Source organism: Pyrgilauda ruficollis, unplaced genomic scaffold (assembly GCF_017590135.1).
Source record: "Pyrgilauda ruficollis isolate IOZ18807 unplaced genomic scaffold, ASM1759013v1 scaffold59, whole genome shotgun sequence".
In the NCBI taxonomy this organism is placed as follows: domain Eukaryota; kingdom Metazoa; phylum Chordata; class Aves; order Passeriformes; family Passeridae; genus Pyrgilauda; species Pyrgilauda ruficollis.
In genome coordinates, this window is record NW_024527599.1 from 3,237,412 (window position 1) to 3,260,410 (window position 22,999).

General features: G+C 51.1%; 1 protein-coding gene across 1 annotated transcript in view; it reads left to right on the top strand.

Moving 5' to 3' along the window:
- Positions 1-22,999, top strand: part of TMEM211 (transmembrane protein 211) — a 57,226-nt gene that overhangs the window by 4,387 nt on the left and 29,840 nt on the right. Inside the window, exon 3 of the mRNA XM_041482730.1 lies at positions 7,074-7,212. Coding sequence (XP_041338664.1) covers positions 7,074-7,212 — 139 coding nt within the window. The remainder of the gene's footprint in view (positions 1-7,073; positions 7,213-22,999) is intronic.

The window sequence follows — 22,999 nt, forward strand, 5'->3', positions numbered from 1 at the left end:
GCTTTTTTCTGCTTCCTTTCATAATTACTTTGCAGCTCTCTAATATCATGGGTACCTTTAATTTAACCCTGTCAGTGCTGCTGGGCTTTGCACTGAGCTCAGCATCATGATGGTTATTTGATGGGGTGGAATATAATAAAATATCCCTGATGGCTGCAGATGGTGTGGACAGGCTGAGACCTTGCAGGAGCTGATGGAAACTGGAGAGGATTTGGCTGGACCAGAGAGAAGAAAGGATGGTGATGGTGATATTGCCCAGCCAATTTGTGAGTGAGGCCCTTAGGATCTGTTGTGGGATGACTTGGAGCTGTGAGGGCTGCAGAGGGACATCCCAAGGTGTGCAGGTACCCTGGGGAGAGGGGATTGCTCTTGGGAGGACAAATCACAAAAACAGGTGAACTTTTGAGCTTTGAGTGGTTTCATTGTCTCTCATGACTTTTCTTTTTCCTGGTGCCAGATCACTGTGTACGTGCAAAATAGTGCTTCATCCTCAGCTAATTTATTTTCTCTTTCAGTGGGAGCATTTGGCTCATGGGTTCCTGTCTCAGTGCTGCACTTGGGAAGCTACTGCTGCCACATTTCAGATTTCTATTTTTATTTTTCCAGATAGTCTCCAATTATTTTCAGGCTTTGCCAAGCATGTAATCTAAAATAACAAAGAAGCTGATCAGCCCATGATATTCAGGTTAAAGCCACATGGACCATTTCCCTATGGAGCCAGTGATGCCATGCTGGAGCAGAGCCCAGAATAACCTGCTCAGGACAGGGGAGAGGCTTTGCCCAACCCCAGCAGTTCCTTGAGTGGGTCTTTCCTGGGCTTTAAAGCAGGACTTGATTCAGCAAAGCTTAGTGAAAATGTACAATAAACCTGCTTACCCTTTTATTAAATCTTCACTGCTGGTTTCTCACTGCATCAGTTCAGCCCTGGGTCCCTGGTGTCATCTGGGGTTTGCCCACTGGGGCCAGGTTTGCAGATCAGCAGTCCTGATCCCACGAAAAAGCACGTGGGGTCTTCGTGGAGATGGGAAGAAATCTGTCACTCTGTGGAAAATCTGTCCCTCCTCTTCTAGCACAGGCTCTGGAATCAGGGAGAGAAGCAGTGTGACCCAAGCAGGGCCTCGGGTGCGTGCTGCCTCTCAGGCAGAGTCTGATCAGGCCAGCACATTAACTTGGGATTATCAGGAAATCAACTTTTAGCCCCTCATCCTAAGAACTTCCCAAGAGACCAGACTCTGTCTGCCAGTCCATTTGATTTTTAATTGCACTTACACAACCTTGGCGAGAGTTGTGAGCGCTGAGTGTCAGGAATTCTTGACATCACCACCTTCATGCACATTACCCCAGAGCAGATTTATCTGCTTTCATCAGCCACCCAGACTTTTCTGACCTACATTAACAGCACTGGTGTTGGGGAAACCTGTAATTCCTGGGCTGTGGCCCCACATTTCAGTGCCCAAATCACAAACCACCACTGGGACTCATCAGCCTGCTCTCAGCTAAGCTGGGCTGAAAGGGGAGCTGAGGCAGGACCAGCTTAAGGGTGGGCCCTGGGAGATCAGGTTGATTGGAAATGCAGCCAGGCTGCTCTCAGGATTAGTTCTGTCCCTGCTCTCAGAGGGAGAGGGAAGCTGCTTTGCTCCGACAAAGAGGTGGTGTCAGCCCGGGGCTGCAGGGCCAGCGGGCTCAGCTGAGCTGTGGCCACTCCTGACAGGGACAGTCAGGTCACAGGGGTCACCTGCCCACGTATCCCCCCTCAAAGAGCAAATCCCGAGCCCTGCACCTCGGGAAGGGCACAGCAGAGCCATTCTGATGCTGCATTCCCCCTTTGCAGGGCCCAGAGCAGAGTCTGGCTCAGGCTGGCAGGGACATTTGGCAGTGGGACACCCCCTGCTCCTCCCGAGGCTGCAGACCCCGCTCTGCCCGGGCTCCTCCGGCTTTGTGAGGAGCCAGATGGGCAAGGGGGTGACCCGAGGGGCATTCGCTGGCCACGGCGGTGAGCCCGGCTCGGCCAGGAAAGGGCTAATCCCAGGGAAGGATAATGACACAGGGAGGGGAAGAAGGGCTGGTCGGGTACCCGGCACAGTGCACTGCTTGCTGTCTAATTAAAATTTCATTAAGTTGGTTGGAATCCCTTGATGGAGGTCACAGGCACACCATTGATGTGCTAATGTCTTACTTTTCCCCTTTTTTCTGTCTTTCACTACTATCCATCATCCTCTTAGATAAAGCAGTGCCATTAGGAACTGCTTTCCAGCATCCCCAGATGCAAGGGCAGCTAAAGAGAGACAGCCATAATTCATCAGACATATTATCTGTCCCTTATTTTCTCTCTAATTAAAAAAATGCCTTCCTCCCCCCCACTTGGATCAGTTTGGGCATTAATCCCTCTGGTGTTCTGTTGAATATGCTGGTGAGCTGGGAATTAGAAAAGTTGCCTGGAAGGCCAGGACTGGCTGAGCTTTGTTTTAGTGGAGGTGGTGCAGCTAAATCTGGGCTGGGGAGAGATATCCCCTGTGCATGCTGTGCTGTGGGCACCAAAATCCACCAAATCCTGCAGCTGAAGGGGAAGAAACGAGGGCTGGAGCCTCCTGTGCACCCCTGTGGCTCAGCCCAAAACATCCCAAGCTCGGCGTTGGGACATCACCCCTGGGGCTCTGCGCTGCTGCCCGCTCCGGGGCCGGGCACAGCGGGCACTTCCCAGCGCCCCTGGGCACGGGTGGCATTTTCTGCGAGCAGCGTGGAGAGGGAAGATCAAACCGGGAGGAGAAAGCGCTCAGATGGCGCCCAAAGGAAGGGAACTGCCGCGGAGGAGAAGCCGAGGATGTGTGGGATCCTCTCCTGGCGGTCGCTCGAATGCCGCCCAGATGGCGAATGTTTGTTTCTGTGCCTCGAGTGGGGAAATAGGAGCGAGCTGCGAGGCTCCACCCGCCCACCCCGGCGGGTTCTGCTCCTGCCGAGCTCCCGGAGCCCTGCCCGGGACAAGGCACGGGAGGCACCGGCACCTGCATCCTCCGGCTGCTGCCAGCATTCCCAAACCCCAAAGCTCAGCTCCCCACTCAGCACCTCCGTCCTGATTTGGTTTTTAACAAGGTTAAAATCTCGGTGTCCGTTTGGTTTTTACCTCTGCAGGTGCAGCACTACTCGGTTTAACCCCAAAAGATTCCCATAAGGAATGTCTGATCACACAGAGCTCTGACGGGAAAGGGTTGCATTTAAAAATGAAAATGGTTGGATTCTTTTTGCCACCACTTCTCTTACAGTTGACTTTACATCTTTACTTTCTCCATTTGGGGTTTCATAGATATTTTCTCTCAACAGATACCCCCAAAAAGCCAGACACACTGTGACCTTCACTTCCTTTTCCTCACTGAGCCTGTGGCTTTATCCCCAGCTATTTAGGGCATTTATTTTCTGCCTCCACTTCCAAAGATGCTGAAGCATCTGAGCAGGGCTGGAACACCCCAGCAGTCTGTAACCTGGCCCTCAGCCTGCTGCTCTGGGTACCACAGACCCCATCCAGGATGGCAGCTGTTGGGGGATGGTCCAATTAATAAATTGCATTAGTAAACTAATGTGCATCATGACCCAGTTCATAGTGATGGCAGGAGCTTTGCTGGCTTGGTTTATCTCTGCTGAACCAAACACCAGGTAGTGTTTCTCAGCACTAAAAACTGGACTGGAGAGTTTATTTTTCCTTCCCCCTCCCTGCTTTAATGCTGGCTTTCAAAGATGAGTTAACTTTTACAAAGTTTTCATTAGGGAAATTAAGGAATTCTTCCCAGGATGGCCATTATGTGACATTTTAATTTTGATTTTTCTGGTGAATGAAACAACATCTTCAGCAGATTTATTGCTAAGTGAATGGCCCAGCCATGGAATGTGTCAGACCTGTAAAACACTAAAAAACAGGCAGGGGATTGTTGTTAATCAGAATTTATTACGCTACATAAAGGCATATTTACAGTCCCACCAGGGGACGATTAATTTGTTTGGGGATAAACAATTAATCTCCCTGGGAGTGGGAGCAGAAAATCTGACACGGTTTTATGTCTTTTCCCAGCATGGCAGAGGCAGGATTGCTCACAGCCTCCCTGGGGGCATCTCCCTGGCACTGCCAGGGGTCAGCAATGCCCAGGGCTGGGCAGCCAGCAGGGTTTGCACTGGGAGCTGTGCTCTTTACTGGGATAAATGGGTTTTTTCCTGCCCTGCCTGAGCCTCCTGCATCCCTGCTGTTCCTCCCCACCCCGTCTATTTTTGGGTTTCAGCCCTTGCATCTGTTTCCTGCATCCTCTCCTTTCTGCTCAAGATGCAACAGGCACAAACAGGGAGGAGAGAAGGAGGTGCTGCACAGTGGGAAGGAGAGAATTGCAGCTGCTATTCTTTGGTACCTTTGCTCCATGGACTTCTTCAAACTTAAGCCTTATTATTTCTCTTTGAAAGCAGCTTTTTGATCTTTGCAGGAGCAACTCCAGTACAGGGCAGGAGCACTTGGGAAATTCCCAGCTGAGGCCATGGGAAGGTTATGACAAAAGCAAAACTTCTGGTTTCCAAGAGCATATGCAGTGTTTTGGCAGGTAATGTCAGCACACAGCCAGCAGAATGTGGGAGCCAGGCAAAGAGCAGTGGTGTGCCCTTTTCTGCTGTCACCTGGTTTTGGGGCAGCTGTGCCCCTGCCACCCCTTTTGTCCCAAGAGCTGCCTGGCAGCTGTTGAGTGGCTCAGCATTCCTGGCCCACAAGGCAGAACCCAAACCTCACCATTTCCCTTCACCTATTGGCCCCATGAATCTTCTCCCATTTATTCCCAACAAGACCTTTGTTCCCTTTACCAGGGCCTGGCTGGATTTGTGGGGTTTTGGCCACCCCTGTGCACATCAGGATGCTCCCAGCCCTGAGACCCCTCAGTCTTGGCAGCTCCCAAACCAGACCAGCTCTTCTGCCAGTTTAACTCACCTGCACCCAGCCTGTTTGTGCCTCCTTCCTGTCACTCTGTCCTGAAAAAGACCTTCACACTTCTCCACAGGGATTAACAGTCGGAGCAGCTCATCACTTGTTTCCAGCAGGAACTATGAGTTTTTAGAGGATTTGAGCCACCACAATTAAGGAGAACCTAGATCATTAAAAATAATATGCTTCACACAAGAGAGGAACCAGCCTGCTTCACAAGACCCCTTTCTGCTGAAAAATTCATTGCTCTAAATAATTAATGGTCCTTGCAAAGGAGGATGGTTTTGCTGGGCGGAAGGTGAAATGCAGACGCCAGGCAGAGTAATCCTTTTTTTTTTTTTTGTTATGAATCCAGATTTCCTGGCCATGCTGCTGCCCTGGGAGCAGTGGGGGAGCAGGGCTGTGGCTGCTTTCCCCATGGGGCCCCAGGCTGGGGAAGTGTCTGTGCAATTGGGTCATCCACCCCATCCCATCCCATCCCATCCCATCCCATCCCATCCCATCCCATCCCATCCCAAATCCCATGGGTCCCTCCTGGTGTAGGGACAGGGCAGGGGGCCCTGCTGGGGGTGTCCCAACCTTGTACCTTAAGCTCTGAAGCAGCTCTTGCCTGTCCAGGTCTCAGTGCCTTGGAAGGCTCTGGAGAGGAGCAGATTTCCCTGCTGGAGCAGCCTCTCCATTTCAGCAGCTTTTGCACTGCTGCTCCTTTTGCATTGCATGTCAGGAATTCATTTATTGCTGGGACAGCATTTGCATTGCTCGGTGCATAAATAGGCTATAAATAAGATGCTGATTTCTAATCACTGCACAGCCCCAGGAGAAGCACTCACACCAGGGTGTCAGGGGGTGCCTGGCCTGTCCCTCTCCACACCAGTGTGTCCCTCCTTGGGGCAGTGGCAGCTGCTGGGACACAGCTGGCAGTGGCAGTGTCACCCAGCAGCAGCCAGTCCAGCTGAGCAGTCAGTAGCAGGGGTAGGTGTAGGGCAGTGGGACAGCACCACTCATGGGAGGGGGTTTTTAGCTGTTGGGACCCCCCATTGGCATCACAGAATAAATCCAATTCCTCTTCCCCTGCTCAGCCTGCCTGTGGTTCCTGCAGAGTAATTTACATTATTATTATAATAATTATATTATTACAAACAGAAGCAGACTGTTTGTGACCTCTTTGGGGAGGGGAGGTAAATGGAAAGCTGTACTGGGGTTGTTTCTGTAACAACCATGGCTGCCCAAAAGCTCAGGTAGAGGGGGGAAGATAAAAAAGGCAAACTGTGCACTGCTAACCAGAATGTCTCACCAGGACAAGAGGGCTGGACAAGGGTGGGAGTGGGACCTGCCCTCCTCAGAGCAGCTCCCACAAAGGTTATAAAAGGCAGGCTTTTCAGGGAGCTGGGAGTGAGAGCTGCTCTGGGAGCTGAGGGGGTGTCACTGCAGGGTGGCTCACCAGAGCCAGCAGCAGTCCCTGGAACGTGCTGGGAAGGGACAGGAGCTGACGTGGCTGGGCCTGAGGCGTCCTCACGCTGTTTGAGCGCTGTCACCAGCTGGGTGCTGCAGGAGGAAGGTCCCCTCTCTGCCCTGGCCATGCCCCTGGCTGGGCTGGCACGTGTCCCTGCTGGAACAGGCCACCCTGCTGCCAGTGCCACCCGCTGTCACCTGCAATGGGGACAGAAAGAGCAGCAGTGCAGTGATTGAACACCTGTACCCAAGGCCGAGCTGTTTTGCCACGAATTAATGCTCTTCCCTGTTTTTAGGCTGCTGGGGGTGGGAGCAGCCTGCCATGTCAGTGAGAGCAGCAGTGGGATCCCCAAAACGCCTGCTCATTGCCAGGCTGCTGGGGCAGGGCTGCCATGGATCCATCTCAGCGCTCAGCAGAGGCACTGACACATCACACACATCTAATGGCACTGGTTTAGGACAATTGTCACTGCAGCCCCAGTGCCAGCGAGCCCTGGGAGCAGGGCACGGCTGCACCTCGGGCTCAGGACCGAGCGGTGAATTGAAGCGACAAAAGGCGGAAGGGAAAAGGTGGGAGAACCACCCATGACAGGGTCCACTCCCCACCTCCAGAGGGGGATTTCTGGGTGGTGTGGCGGTGGGGTGACCTCTCTGACAGCCCCCTGTGTCCTTGCAGACGAGCGCTGTGCTGTGTGCGGGCGGCTGTGCCCTGCTGGCCCTCAGCTCCCTGCTGGCCATCGTCGCTGTCGTGCTGCCCGGCGGAGCCTGCGAGCGCCGAGTCTGCACCCTGGCTGGCTACATGCAGACAGCAGCAGGCAAGTGATGGGGCTTTGCTCTTTGGGGTGGAAAGGTGGGGTGTCCTGTCGTGCCATCTTGGAGCTCAGCAGCATGAGGAGCTTGCAAACCCTAACCAAGGGTGGGAGAAAAGCAAGTGGCCCTTCAGTTCAGTGATTGCGTCCTGCATTCAGCACTAAAGCTATTGAGCATCACCTCCAGCCACACACGGGTCTGGGGCTGCAGATCCCACTCACTGCCCCCAGCAGATCCCAGTCACTGCCCCCAGCTCAGGATGTTGTGCAGGACAGGGAGCTGTGGTGAGTGGTGGAGATCAGGCTTTCTGCTGGCAGGGTGCTGCTGCACCTCCTGGGGTGCAGCAGATGATCCCTGTGAAGTGTCCAGTTCCATCTTTGTGGTTAAGCCTCTGGAATGATTTCCCTCTCTGAGCTTTACACCTGACACAGAGGTTGCCCAGCCTGCCCTGTATCTCCCCAGGCAGCCCTGGTGATGCTGCATCCACTTAAAATTCCTTTGCAATTGCCTGTGCTTCTGCCTCGGGGGAGTGCAGAGGGAGAGGGCAGGAAGCTGGGGAGGGACAAACCCCACTGGAGACTTGTCACCCCTGCAGGGAGCCACGTCCCTGAGCGTTGGACCAAACCTCTCCAGCTGGCCACGAGCCACGACAGGAGATTAATGCCCCTTCGTGTCTGTGCCCGAGAATAAACTCCTTTGCTTGGAGAAATTCTCAGGGCCAGCCAGGCTTTGTTCTCTGCCTGGAAGCATTCAAGCTGCTTTGGGGGGAAATCCTGTTACACGCTCTCCTCTGCAGGGCTCATCCCGTGGGATCTGATTTGGGACAGATGGAGCAGGACAGATTTCAGCCGTGGCTGCTCCAGCTCAGCCAGGCTGTGGGGCCACACACAGCTCCTTGTGCTGTCCCCTTCTCCCAGTCTGGAGATTCCCATCTCTGCTGGCTGGTGGCCAGAGGGTCCCCTGGGTGTGGGACAGAGGCTGGAGGATCCCATGGCAGATCTCAGCTCAGGGATGGGTGCCTTGCAGGTGGTCTCCCCTGCAGGGGATAATTGGGGTGGAAAAGGGTAACCCCACATTACCTCTGCCTGGGGGGTGGCACATCCTTGCTGCATCTGGAGCAGATACAAAGCAAAGGATTAGGAAGAGTCCCTGGAAAGGAAACTGACTGTGGCAGATAAATACAAATGAGGAGCTGCCAGGGGTTCTGGTAATATTGAACAGGCTGTAAATAAACTGTAGGCTCTAAGCGTTATTGACAAATGAAAATTTACTGGGGACGTTTGAGCAAGCTAATGGGTTGCTTTAAACCCTGGCATTGCCTGCTAAGCATTTTGTCTTGTGCTTTTTAATTTTGTGCACTGTGGATTAATTCCCATTCAGAGCCAGGCAGCCCTGAGTCAACAGAATTAAATGGTTTAATGTATTTGGATTCAGAAATGCTGCCCCTCCATAATTTCTCTCCTTGTTTCCCCCTCCCTCCCTAGGAGGAAGCTTTTCAATAGAAATCAGCTGCAGTGAGGTGACAGGGAGAGAAACTCCTCCCCAAAAATCACATTATCTCAGAGAAAAACAGGGATTTTAGGAGAGATGAAATTATAGGGGAGGGAAGGAAAGCAGAGCAAGCTGGAGGTTTGGTAGAGAAGCTTTCTGATGGGGATGGGGGGCAGCTCTGCCAGGGGGTCCCCTTGAGATGCTGGCAGAGCAGTGGGGGTTTGTTTCTCCCAAATCCCAGGTTTCCAGGTCCCAAAGTCACCTTTCCTCTCTCTGAACAGACATTTTCCCACTGAAATCCGAATTTTGCTCTCCTTTTCCCATTTCACAAAGCCAACCTGAGGTATTCTTTTAGAGCACCAAAGGTATGAGTAAATCAGTTCAGTTCTATAAAACACTGAATCAGGAATCCAACATCCTGATAAAGAGCCAGGTGCATTCAGCCAGGAGCATGGAACATGCCAGAAATGCAGGAGCAGAGGTACCAGCAGAGCCAGAATCAGCCCCCACAGGCTCTGCACTGTCTCAGAAGGATGCCCTGAGCTGCACTCACATAAATCCAGGTGCAGAGGCCAAGGATTGATCCCTGAACCAAACAGGAACCAATCCTGAGAGCAGCCCCACAGCAAGGGCAGCCAGGCTCAAGCTGCAGCTTTAACACTTTCCTGCTGTACATTTGGAGAGTCAAGTTGTGCCTTTTGCAGCCCAGAAGGGAGGAAGATAAAAACCTCAGGCAGACAGAGCAGAGCTCTAATTGCAGATGCAGACAGGCCACCAGGGTTCAGAGCTGGGCTAATTGCCACCATACTTTGAAAACAGGAGTCCTGATGCCTGGCATCCACTCCTCAGGAAAAAACCCAACACCCCAACACAAAAGACAAGACGATGATCCCTAATGAAAGAGTTAATGAGCAACAGGGAGAGGAGGAAGGATAAAGGAACATTTGCTCAGCTCTCACACCCGATAAAGTCAAAGCTGCCTCTGAGATTAGAGATGAGGCTCACTCCCTGTTCACGGTGTCAGCTCACTAAAATGAAATTTCTGGGGGATCCTTCCTCCCAAACCTGCATGGCAGCACCTCCAAAGAGGCTGAGGTAGCCAAGCTGGCCCATTTATGTGTGGGGTGCCCCAATCCTCAGCTGCAACCCACTGCTGTTGCTGGAGAAGACTCTGACCCCAGGGACAGGGAGGGCAAATGGGGGCACAGCTGAAACCCTGCCAGTTGTCCTTCAGCAAAAGCCTCTTTGCTGGGGTTTTAAAAACAGGAGTTAATTCCAGGAAGAAATGTCTCCTGCTACATGGGGCTGAAAGGGAAGCACAGGAAATGCTCTCCAGGGCTGATTGTAGCTGTACAACCTCTCTGGGGGCTGCCAGGTGCTGCTCAGGGGCTCTGGTTCATTGCATTCATCCCTGCAAGGTCTCAGAGCAGTTTTTCAGTGTCTGGCAGTGGGGGAGCTGCTGGAAGGAGCACGGGGCTATCACAGTGTGTCAGGCAGTGCTTTCACCCACGGGATCTGTGGGTGATGCCCTGGGGAGCCCCAGGCTCTGCTCTGAGCTGTCCCAACCCACACAGCCCCCAGCAGTGGCACTGCCCCACAGGACAGCCTGAGCCTGGGGCAGCTGAGAGCCAGAGCAGCCTCTGGCAGGATTCCAGCAGGGACTGTGCTCCACAGCCCAGAGCATCCCCGTGGGAATGGCCTTCCCAGGGCAGTGAGGCTGATGAAAACTGAGATTGCCACTCAGTAAACCCCATCAAACAGAAAATCTGGGCACATTTCTGATCTGGGCGCTCGTGGTACTAAGGAAGGACTATGGGTGACCACGCTCCAGCACTGAGCTGGTTCCATCTGCTGCTTAGGAATGAGTCCTCACAGGCAGGGTGAGCAGCCTCCCTCATCCCTAAAAGTCTCAATAAAGTCAAGATTGTGTTGATTTTGGGAAGCTTTTCCCTGTGTGCTGTTCAGGGAAAGGGTTCTTGCTTTGCTGGCAAGGGGTGGCTGATCCAACCTGCCTGTGGCCCATGGCTGCTGATCCTTCTCCTGGTCTGGGGCCTGGCAGGAGGAGGCTGCAGAGCTTGGAACTTCACTCAAGGCACAGAGCACAAAAAGCCTCCAGGGAAAGTTTTGCTTTCACCCCACACTGCTCTCTGTCCAATCCTACCACCATCAACTCCCTGCTCAAGACAAACCCAGTGCTGAGGGAAATGATCCTGACCTGCCTGTGCCTTTCTAAGGTTCCTCTGGTTTTAAAGAGCAATTTCCCAGCATCGCCATGACAGAATCAGAACAGTCACAAGGCTCTAGCAAGACAGGCAGAAACCCCCAGTTATGCAATTTAGCCACACTGTAATCCCAGGTTTCATGGTAGTCCCAAGAGCTTCTTCCTGGAAAATCTGATTGCATTCTGCAGCCAAGATCCCTCTTACTGGCAGCAGCATGGTGGCATTACAGACATGGCTTCAGCTTTTGGTCAGTTAAGCAGCAGAGCAAAATACAGGAGACCTTGTGATTTTTGTCTGTTCTTTAGACACTGATCATCCAGTAAGAACACAGAAAGAGGGAGAAATGTTCACTTTCAGATCAGTGTGAACCTTCTAAATGTATCAATTCCCAAGGACTAAAAACCAACCTAGATTAAAATGTCTTGTGCCATTCCCAAGGGAGAGCAGCAGGATGGGTGGGATGTTTGGGGCAGCCTGGGGGCAGCAGGGCCACAGCAGCCCCTGGCCAGGACACTGTCCCAGTGTCACAAATGTTATTTAGGAAGGCAGCTCATCATCCTTCCCCTTCACTGCACCTCCCATCCCTCCCTGCATCCCAGCCCACCTCTGGGATCGATGGTGCCCTGTTTGTCCCAGCCTGTGCAGGCTCTGCATGGCAAACAGCACCATCATCTGCATCAGTATTGATCCCTCAGGCTCCCATCGATCAGCCTGGTGACATACAGGTAATGTGTAATTAGTAACTTAGATAAAAGCAGCACCAGGAGGGAGCTGCCAGGCTGGTGTGCCCAGGGAGCAGCAAACAGAGGGGTCGTGGCTGCCTGCTCATTGCTCACCTGCCTTTGAGTCACTGAAACTCTTCCCTGAGGTTTTGGGTCCCTCCCATCCTGCTCCTCTCCCAGAATCCCGACTGGAATACAGGCACGAGGAAGGCACTCTCCCTTCCCAATGCACTTGTGGGGATGCTGGAGAGCAGCATCCAAGGATGGTGCAGAGGCCACCGGGCAGCGGGGACACGCTCTGCTCCTGGTTCAGTGTCCCAGCACCGCTCTGGGGGGGACACAACTGGAGCAGGCACCTCCCCAAGGCAGGGGGAATTTGGGGCTGGGAGCGGACACTGAAAACGTTCGGGAAGGGCCAGGAGAGGAGGCTCGGAGCGCTGCCAGCCCCGCAGCCGGCGGGGCAGAGCCAGGCGCTCCTGCCGGGCGCTGGCGGCTGCGGCAGCCCCGGAGCCCCATCCTGTTGTTTGTCACAAACATCCTTGGGATTCGGAAGAGGAACTTGGCAGTGGAGGCAGGGGGGAAGCAGCACCCTGTTGTCCAGGCATTGATTTGATTTAAAATCACCCAAAGCTTCCCCCATCCCTGTTTAAAAATAGCAGCTTGGCTTTTATCACGGAGCCCACGCTGTCCCTCTTCTCGTGGCAGAAAAACATGCTCAGTCCTGATGCAGTGACATTGCTGGATGTGTTCAATCATCAGGGCAGCATTAAGGAAATGTTGCCATAAAGCTGTTTCCCCACTTAGGAAAGGTTCCTCAGAACTGCAAGAGAAGCTCTCAAAATAAGCAAAGTCCAGTCTTCCTGCAAGGTGCTTGGGCACAAAAGCAAAAAACAGCCAAATAAAACCTGAGTCTGGAGATGTGTCCAGCTCCTGAACTGCAAGGGCAGCTTGTTTGTCTTTTTCTGGAAAGAGCAAAGCTAAGATCAGCTGCATGATCCTCCTCACTGCCATCCTCATCCTCTCCCTCCACATTTCACATCCTGTCCTTGCCACAGAGACAGCACTCACACTGTTGGAAGCCCTGATTCCACCCCTGGTGCAAGGCTTTTTTCCCCCTGCTTTCTTTAATTACATTAGCAAAGTCAAAAAACTGCCTTTGGCATGTTATTATTCAGTCAGTGAACTCTCGCTAATTCCTGACACAACCAATAAATATCTGAGGTAGGAGCTCACTGCCAGGGAGCTGGAGAGGGGCTCGGTCACAGCCCAGCCCCACTGCTCACTCCACAGACACTGTTGCTCGTGCCTGACTTTCCTGTGCTCTCATTTTGTTCATTTGCACTGATGCAACTCCTCTTCTGTTAAATTTTTTGCTAATTTCCTCCAGAATTCAGCTCAGTAAAAGGCACAACCATCCTGAGCCTTGTGCTGGTTTGTCCTGGAGCAAGGACTGCTCTGAACCCTGTGGAGATGCTGGGCACCAGCACCAAGCCCAGGTGTTGTTATTCCATCAGTCTCTGTGTGCTTAAGAATTTGATGAACTCCTATGTTAGAAGGAACAATTGAGTTTTTTTCCCATTTCCCTCCCAGCTGGGAGGTGTTTTCTGGGAGGATGTTGCTGGGGGAAAATGAACTTGTCAGATCTGCAGATTGACAGGCATGAAAGTGGAACCACAAACATCAACTTCAGCCTTTCAGGAAATTTTTACTTCTGCTGAAACAGTAATTTCTCTGTGCTCACTCCAGTGCATACATTCGAGTGACAGATCATCTTGGTTTGAGAACAATTTCATGATTTTACTTCCAAAACCCAAAATCTTCATTGGAGAGCCAGGCCATTAAACACAGCAGTGACGGGAGAGGGGCTGGCAGCTCTGCTCACAGCCAGGCTCCCTGCCACAGGTTAAGTGCAGATCAGCCTTCCCAGGGCTCCAGCTTGTCTCACACAAGGTGCAGAGCTGCTGAAGGAGAAGGGGCCAGACCCTGGCTGTGCTGAGGAGCAGCTGAGCCCTGCTCCACCCCAGTGACAGATGACAGGGATTCATTTCCATCTGACATTTGGACACATTTCTTTCCTCTGCTCACTTCTCCAAGCGTGCTGTGATTCCCTGCAGGTGGGTTGTGCTGTTTGGCACAGGGCTGCTGCCTTGGTGCCTTTGGCCTCCCTTCAGGCCAGGTCCCAGCAGCAGCAGCAGTGTGCCTGGGCTAATGCCAGGAGCAGAGCATTTCTCAGCAGCCTCGTTTAGAGAATAAACCAGCCATGTCCTTTCACTGGCTTCTTGGAGAGGGGCAATACATTTCCAGTGGCATCAGTGACAGAAGCAATATTCTTTCATTGCTATCATCAGAAAAGAGCAGCTTTATACTGCAAGAAAGAACTATTTCACTTGTACAAAACATATTTTTTATTTCCTTAAACCTGGGGAAATCCTTGTCATATTAATATGTGTCTGAATTGCTTCTCTTTCAACAGTTCTCCCAGGGATTTGAGCTTAGACCAGTTATTGCACTTGGATGCAGTAACAGTCCATAAAAAAGTATATTCTGTAAATAATAACAGTGCTTTGTAATAAATGGAAACTACAAATAACAAGTGCCACTGGGACTCCAACACTGCTGCCCCTGAGGAAATACAAGGCCCAAGGAGCCCAGCACTGTGCCAGAGTAACGTGTTTCAGATGGGAAAATCCATATTTCATTTGATTCCCTCTGCCTGTGACTCTCCCTTCAGTTCCCAGGCAGATGTTCCTTCTACAAGGCAGGACATTTACCTGGATTCTAACATTTTCAAGGCACCAGGGTGGGACTCATGGGTGTTACCAAAGGCTCCTCAAGCCTCATCTCTCCAAGCAGGCTCCTCTTTGAATTGTTGGTGAGGGATGGCTTTGACAATGGCTTGTTTTTCATGAAGTTTAATTGATGCTGTTGGTTGTTGCTGCAGAGAACAACTGCAGCAGAGGGTCCCCCTTCCCATGCAAGTTCAGGTTGTGTAATAAACCAGATCCTGCAAAGCTTGAGAGCATTTATCATTTAACAGCTGTCATTAGTGGCTGCCCAGCCTGCTTGTTGCATGCCCACAGTGCTGAGCAGGATCACGTCCTCTTACTTCCTTGCTGTGTAATTTTGTGCTCAGTTGAGGTTTCTTTTCACAAACAATTTGACTTCTTCCATTCTCCCTCCTTGCTTAGCTCATGTTTGTTGGAGACAACCCTGCAATCCTCTCCTGGTCCACCTGAATGTCCTCCCTTGCTGTGGAGAAGGAGCTCATAGCTGAATTTCATGCATCCTGAAGCAATTGTGTAGACATCACATCATCTTTATTGACTCATCCATCTGCACTGAGTGCAGGGTGTAATGCTGAGAAAAAAACCCTCCCTGTCCCCTCTGATGCTGGCAGGGAGCTCAGTCTGTCAGGAGCAGTTTGCAGTTCAGTCTGCTCAGGGATGCATTTCAGGGAGTTTTGGTCAGCCCCAGTGCCCAGCCCTGGCTCTGGCAATGATGAAGTTTTTGCTAAAACCAGTATTAGCAGCATGGAGACATTCTCTGGCCTTGGGGGGAGAGGTAAGTGTTTGATGGGCTGGTTGGATGCTGGTTGTAATTTAAAAGGCATCTGAAAGTGGGGACAAGGACCTGTCAGGACACAGAGCAGGGCAGAGTATAGAGAAGCCTTCACCTGTCTGCCAACACCAGCATGCTGCCCCAAAACCTAAAGGTTGACATCAAATTTAGGGTGAAGCAGTGAGCCCCCCAGTGCCTCAAAAAACTCTGTTTTGCTGGGATTAGATGAAGCTCATGCTGTTTGTAGCTCCACCTTGGAGGTCACTACAGGTCCTGGCTGGCCCAGCCTTGGTGAACACAGTGATAAATCTGGGTGGCAGCTGCTGGCTGTCTTTAGTGTCACAGATTGCCCAGGCAGTTCAAAACCCTGCATCTGTGCACCACAGTCTGGCTTCAGGAGCAGGGGTGCAAAGAGAGGATTTCCCTGAGAAAGGAGCAATGAAGAGCTGACAATTGGATATTTCCACCTCCTGCAGTCCTTCTGACTGTGGCACAGACCCTTTGGTGGGACATTCAGTCTCACTTTGCTTGCTGTGACTTGGCTTCAGTGTCCTGGATAACTGGGAGGTGCTGCTGGCTGAGCTGGGGAGCCAGCCCTGGGAACAGCCACAGGAGCAGTGGCTCTGGGCCAGATCCACTTCCTTTTTGCACAGACAATGCAGGGAGTCTGGCAGAGGTCTCTGTCCTCCTGTGGGCACGTAGCACAGCTCCCAGGCGAGCTCTGCTTCGGAAATGTTTTGCTCTGCCTTCCTGTCTGAGCCTGTGCTGAGCTGGATTCCTTTGCTGGTAAGGAACAGATCTGCTCAGAGGAGAAATTTACCCTGCATCGAGTGTAAACACAGATGGAAACGTGGTGGAGCCCTTTCCAAAGTCAAGGGAATAAATCTGTTTATAAAAGGCTGAACACCTGGGGCAGTGAAAGAGCAGGTGGAGCAAGAACCCCAGAAAGGACAGTGGAGCTAAGGCAGAGGCAACAAACTGTACAATTAAGTGGAGAAATCACCCCAGAGAGCATAACAGAAAGGAGAGGAGACTCTTTTATGGATCTTTTTTGAGACTCCTGAGTTTTTTGAGGCCTGTGAGTTGCATCCCAGGCACTTTGGATGGAGCAAGCAGATAGCCTTTTCCCCTCGACTAAGCTCATCTGCCTTCTCTAGGGCAGCATGTGAGGGATGCAGCCCCACGTGTCCTCCAGCTGCTGGGAGGGATAAGCAGGATTTTCCTCCCTGGTTAGGCAGCTGTTGCTGTGCTGCAGGAACCCTGGAAGGACAGGGCATGTTCACACCAGTGGGAATCAGCATCACGATGGTTTGGTCAGCTCTGCTGCTCCAAACCAGTACATTTTCTACGTTCTACAGTAACAGCACACCTGAACAAAGCCTTGGTCCTGCAGGGCTTTATTCACTTGCCTAACCAAAAAGCTAAAAACATGGATAAGCATTGGATGGCTGAGAAAATGTGAAATTGGGTTCTCCTCCCAGCCGTAACCTTGGCAGAAGCAGAGCTCTGGCTGCTAAAGCCCATAAAATGAACAGCCCCTGTTGCTCCTGATAGGGGTATAAAATTATAATTACTTGAGGAGTGACTTATGATTCAGTGAAACAAGGATCTTCTCCTTTTTGATTGAATTACTCAGTGGTTATTCCTAGAAGACTGGAAGCAGATGGCAAGCTCTGGCCAGGCGTTTAACAGCCTGAGTTATGGCATGGAGGGGATGGAGCTGAGCTCCAACCTGCTGCTCCTGCCTTCCTGCTTGCCTTGGGTCCCATCCTGGGGTATTCCCAGGAAAGGAGAGGCTGGAGGCTGGGACAAGATTGTTTGCAGCAATGGCTGGAGATGTGGAGGATGTCCAGCAGCAGAGGGATTGTTTTGCAGCTCAGGTGGCAGCACAGAAATGCAAAAATGTTGTTTCTGTAAATCCAGTGCTGCTTTGGCCCAGGCAGGCACATCCTGACAGCAATCCCAGTGCACTGTGTCAGGAGCCTGTGGATCTGGGAGGTGACAACTGCCCTTGTGTCACACAGGAAAGCTCCCCATCCTTGCAGGCCCAGGAGGAGGAGGGATGGATGAAGGCAGTCAGTCCCCTGGGCTGGGGGGGAACAAACACAGCTGTATAATTTCTGCCTCACTGCTCCTCCTGCCCCCATGTATCTTGAGCACATCAATAAAATCAAACAGACTATTAGCAGCACGTCCTGTTATCAGCCATGGATGGGCATCAGGCAGCCATGCAACCTGCATTTTATGAAGTGCTGCTCCTACCACTGCTGGGGCTGCAGTAATTATCACAACTCCTCACAGCTGGGCCACACCACAGCTTTTATGAGCTACCCTACATCAAAGGCCCTTTCTTTTTAAAGATAAATTCACAATTCTCTCCCTTTCTTTTTATTTAATAGCATAACAGCCAGCTGATTATTAGGTGAGACACCAATCTTCTGCTAAGCTGTGCTTACTGCATTGTCTATTCGATTATTTTTATTGAATAAGCAAATGTTCTCTCGGAGCTCTGAAGTCCTTATGAGGGAGACTCATTTTCTGCTGCTGTGATCTCTTTGTCACGGGTGGGTGATGTATGAAAAGGAATTGCAAATAGCTGTTTACAGCAAGCAAAGTCACAGAACAGCCCACTTCAATTTCTGCTATCTGTCGGAGGCTGTTGTTGGCTATGGTCAAAATTAATTAAGCAGGAAGGAAGAGAGCAGAGAGGCACTGTGCATCCAGTTCTGCCATTGAAATATTAATGGTGAGCTAATCAAGAAAGAGTATCTATGAATATCTAATCAGCTCACAGTTTGCAGTTTTACTGAAGCACTGAACTTCTGGGCAGCAGCCCTTTGCAGGAGGTGTGGGAGGGGAGGTGGGCGGGCTGCTCCTGACCGCTCTATCTGGGAATAAACAAAGACCTGCCTGTCACAGGGCTCAGGGACCTTTTCCTTCCACATCTCGCATCCCTGCTGCCACTGGATGTGCTGCATCCTTCCTGCTGTCACCTACAGAGTGTCCAGCCCACAGCATTCCCAGTGCTGTGCTCCTTCCTCCCCAGTGCCAGAGGAGAGCTCAGCTCCTCCAGGACTGAGCTGCAGCCTCTGTCCACATCCAGGTCTTGGGAAAAGGCTCCAAATTGTACCTTGGACACACAGCCTGGCCCTCTCCCTCCATGCCTGGTACAGGCACCCCATGGGAGGCAGCAGCTGTGTCCCTGTCTCTCCTCCCTGTGTGTTCCCAAGCGGAGTTTCCAAGGTTTTTATGGGGGAACAGAAGGTGATGGTTGTTCACTGCAGACCCCCCAAGCCCAGTCCCTGCTCAGCTGCTTTCTCCCACCCACCACACAAGCAGGGAAAAACAAGAGGAAACAATCCCATGGCAAAGCTGGGCTGATTCCAATCAAAGCCACAAAAGTAAATGTCAGTTTTGGGTGCCAGGAGTCTTCAAGCATCATTTCTTTCTTCAGTGTCAGTGTAATGAGGGCTGTGGCTTTGGAGATTTCTATTGCTGTGTTTTCTGCAAACAGCTTCCTCCTCTAACCTCTTGGAAATTGGATTTTGTGGGGCTGAGCAGTTTGTGTGCAGCAGATAGCAGCAGGACTGATAAGCAGAAACCTGTTTACACACTCACTCTCATCTAATACTCCAACTGGACAGGCAGCTGCCTAGATTATTTTTTGAATTTCTTTCTTTTTTTTTTTTTTTAAGACTATCCAATGTAATCCTTGTTGGCTGAATGTTTTGCTGCTTAACTGGGAGAAATCTGAACTAGGCAGTTTTAACATGTAACAAACATGAAAATGATGTGAAGAAAAGGATAAAGGTAATAAGTAAATCTTAAATGCCACCAAGGAAGAGTCAAGTGGTGATCAGGAGGGAATAGAAAACCTGTGCTGTCCTGTGTGAGGCGGTATTTCATGTGCTGCCAAGGGAGTAGGGACTGGATACAACTCCAAATTCAGAGAGTCCTGGCACGTTGCTCTGACAGCCACAGGAACTTTCTGGGAAAGGAAAAGCAAAGCAGATGGCGTCAGTTAAGAATAGTGGAAGGTACCAGGGATGTCCAGGGAAATGATGGAGCCCAGTGGCTGCATCCATTGCCTGTGGGGGGGAGAAACCCCCTCACTGCAGGTGTGTGGTGCTGCAGTGCCAGCTCCAGCTCCTGGGGCTGCTGGGGGAGTGAGAGGATTTCTGCAGGAGGAGCTCTCTGCAACATGCTTCCCTCCACTGCTCCAATATAACCCAAATCTGCCAGCCTTTAGGGCTTGCTGAGAAGGTCATCTGTGAGCATGGCTAATTATTTCAAGCAAAGCAGCAGGCTAATGCCACTAACCTGCTCCCAGGGACTGAGCTCTGCCCTGTGCCTTGGCTCCATAGCTGCACACAAGCTGCAGGGAATTACAGATGCATGGGAGTGTGCGTAAAGCTCATGGATATAAACAGATCCCACTGGCATATACCTTGAGCACAGGGAGGAAAATTCACATTTTTCATAGCATGTTCATTCAGTTGTCGTGAAAGTGCTGTTCCAGCCAAAAGGCAGAATCTCTTCTTTCTGCCATTTAATTTTCTTTAATCTGCTCTTGACATTTATTGAAAGAAGTATTTTACCCACATCAAAGGCAAAGATTTCAAAACATCACATGGAAAAAAACTTAAGGTCAGTCCAAGTGAGGTTATGGTGGCTGACATGAGATGAAAGACTCTGGCTTCCACAAGGAAGGTCTGTGCAAAACAAGAGGCCTGTGCTCTAAGGGTGCTTCATTTGCACCCTGGCAGGAGCTGCAAGAGGTGGCCTTTGTGTGTCTGACACCTTCAGCAATTCAAGCAAGGCTGTCCTTAATATGAACAGGTTCAAAAATAGAAGATGCCTTGATAACACAAGTTTTCAGAAGGCTCTTCACTGGGGTGAAGTGTTTCCTGTGGCTCTGCCCAACGTTGGCCCAACTCTCTTTGCCTGGGGCAGAGCTGGGTCCTGCTTTGCCTTCACCCTCCATGAGGCAGTGGTGCTGCTCCTCACGTGGTTAAATGAGCCAGAACACCTGACAAACTGAACAAACTGCTGAAAGTGCATCCAGCAGAGGGGCCAAGCCTGCAAGATGCCTCTGGATGTGTGGAACATCCTGAATGCCAATTCTGAAGAAAGGTGTAAAATGTAAAAGACCCTCAGAAAACTTCTGCATTTAGTTCATTTTGCATGGGTAGAGGTAACAAGCTGACACAGGTTAAATTATAGCTTGGCTGTATGCTGATTGCAAAGTACACATTTCCACTCAGCCACCATGAGTAAATCACTTTCCCCCTGCTTCTCTTGGCATATAAAAGAAATTTCTCCCTTCCCGACATTTAAAAAAAATCCTAATATGTTATACACTCCATGACTTTATAGCATCTTTAATATTTAAAAGGCTAGAATCTATAACCTCAACCTTTAACAAATGTACAGTAACGTGATAACAAATTTGCCTGGAACAGCTGCTATCTTGGTACCAACTGGCACGAGGAGGAGGGAGGTAATTGGCTTGTTTTCAGATAATTACCATAATTGTAGTGACACCATTTGGATCACATCTAACTGTGTTCCTGCTGCAAGTTGGATAATTTAATAATTGGCAGAATTTAGACTGACAGTAAAGGTAAAGTCAGCATATGGTGGAGAATCAGCAGGCACCTCCCTGCACTGCTGGTACAGCCTCTGCTGCTGTTGCTGTGAATTTTAGCAAAATCTTTTGGTTTTGCTGCTTTTCTTGAGCTCTGTGACTGGGCCACATCTTTGCTCCTTTTCTGATGCTTGTCCTGATGAGACCACGTTTTGCACCTCTTGAACCTTTTGATTTGAGATCAATCAGTTCAGTTCACTCCTACCCAAATTACAACTTCCTTTGTGCTCTTGAGTATTTTTAGCTGTCCTAGTTCTGCTGGGGGCTCGTCAGAGCTCTGCACTGAAAGGGGATTAAACCATGGTCAGGTGCTTCCAGGCAGCAGTCAAATGCCTCTCCCAGACGTTGAAGCCAGGCTCACTGCCCTGGCTGAGCTGCAGGGGTGCTGGGCACTGCAGGGGACTTGTTCCTCTTGTTCCTTGCTGCTGGTGGCCAGCTGAAGGGGATTCAGCAGCTCCTGTGCTGCCTCAGAGCTGCCCAGCAGAGCCCAGGAGCTGCAAGGTAAGGCCAGGAGGTGGCTGAAGCTGCTGGGGGAAGGCAAGGAGGTTTCTCAGCTCAGCTCAGCTTCTTGGGCACTTCAGGAGGTGCAAAAGGAGCAGAGCACTGAGCTACTGCCCTGCAGTGCCTGTGCCTGGCCTTGCCCTGCCTTTTTCTGCAGGGCAGAGCTGAGCACAGCTGCCAACACCACTGACAGTGTCTGAGGAGAGGAGGCTGCTGGAGCTTCCCCAAATGAGAAATACTCCCAGGGTGCTTTTGCTTGTTTTGCTTGTGTGGCTCTTGGGCTTTCCTGGGCTGAACCCAGACACCAGGTGTACTTTCCATGGGTCCCAGTGGGTGAGGGGGCTGAGGATACACCCTTAGCTCAGGTCTGCAATGCAGCCCCGGCCTGGGAGCCTGGGGGATCCATCAGATGCTGGAGAGAACTCCGGCATGGAGCAGGGGAAGGGCTCATCTCTAACCAGACCCCTTTGCCAAGATGAGGTTGATGGCTCCATCCCAGTTTGGGCACACACAGCCTTGGCACAGGAGGGAGGGAAGGGGATGGCTAAAAAGTAAATCCCCAGGTTCTGGTGGGTGGTCTCCAGGGTAGTGCTGGGAAGGAGTGGGAGTTGTGCTGCACAAGGTTTGGGATGCCTGGAAGCAGCTGCTGATCCCCACACATCCCTTCTCCCTGCCCTGCACACAGAAACTGCAGGGTATCCCTTTCCTTGCAGCATTCCCTCCCCCTCTGTGATTTATTGCTGCCAGGAGGCTGTGCATGTGGAGGTGGCATAAATCTCACCCAAAAGAGAGAGAAGGAGGAAATTTGCATTTGCTTCCTCACTGGCATATTGAATTGCAGCTTTCCAGTTCACTGCTGAAAGCCTGGGCAAGTCCCAGGCTGAGGCATTTCCCTCAGGATAACACAGGGCCAGCACTGAGGCTTCCTTCCCTGCTGGAGCAGGCTCCCCCATTCCACCCAGTTATCCCCAGATTAATTTTGATCCACTCCTATTTATATTTTGTGGTATAAGCCTACATAATTCTGTAGTATTTGCAGGCTTCAAGCATTGACTGTGCTCCCCTGTGCTGATCTGCCAACAGCCACAAACCCTTCCCTCATTCAGACCTTCCAGTTCTCCAACTCCTTTCTGTGTCTCACCCACCTCCCTCCAAGCTGCTTCCATCCAGACTGACAGTCCCTGTGCTGGAGTTAAAATCCCCCAAGCTGCTCCTGGAGGCTGCAGAAAGCAATTAGGGAGATTACAGTCAGAGCATGGTCATGCTGCTGCAAGGGTCTGGATGTTCTGTCACAAGCAGGGAGCCTGGACTAAGAGGCTTTCAAATAACAGAGCACAAGCAAACAGTAAATCCTGGCAATTGCTATCTCCAAGACTGCATTTTGCCTGGAAGTCCATCAGTGTTTTCCTGTGTTAACACTAAACTGGATACAGAGCAAAGCAAGAGATGCAAAAGAGCAAGGAGAAAGCAAGGAGGATATAACACATTAATCAGAGGCAAAAGTTGGAGGCAGTCTGCAAACCTCTGCTCCTGCAGGGGCTGACAGCTGTAAATAGCATATTGAAGCCATGGAGGAAGTAAAGAATTAATTACAGTGCCAAGACCCAATCCCACTTCCAGCCACAGGCAGCATTTATTAAGATCTCACTGA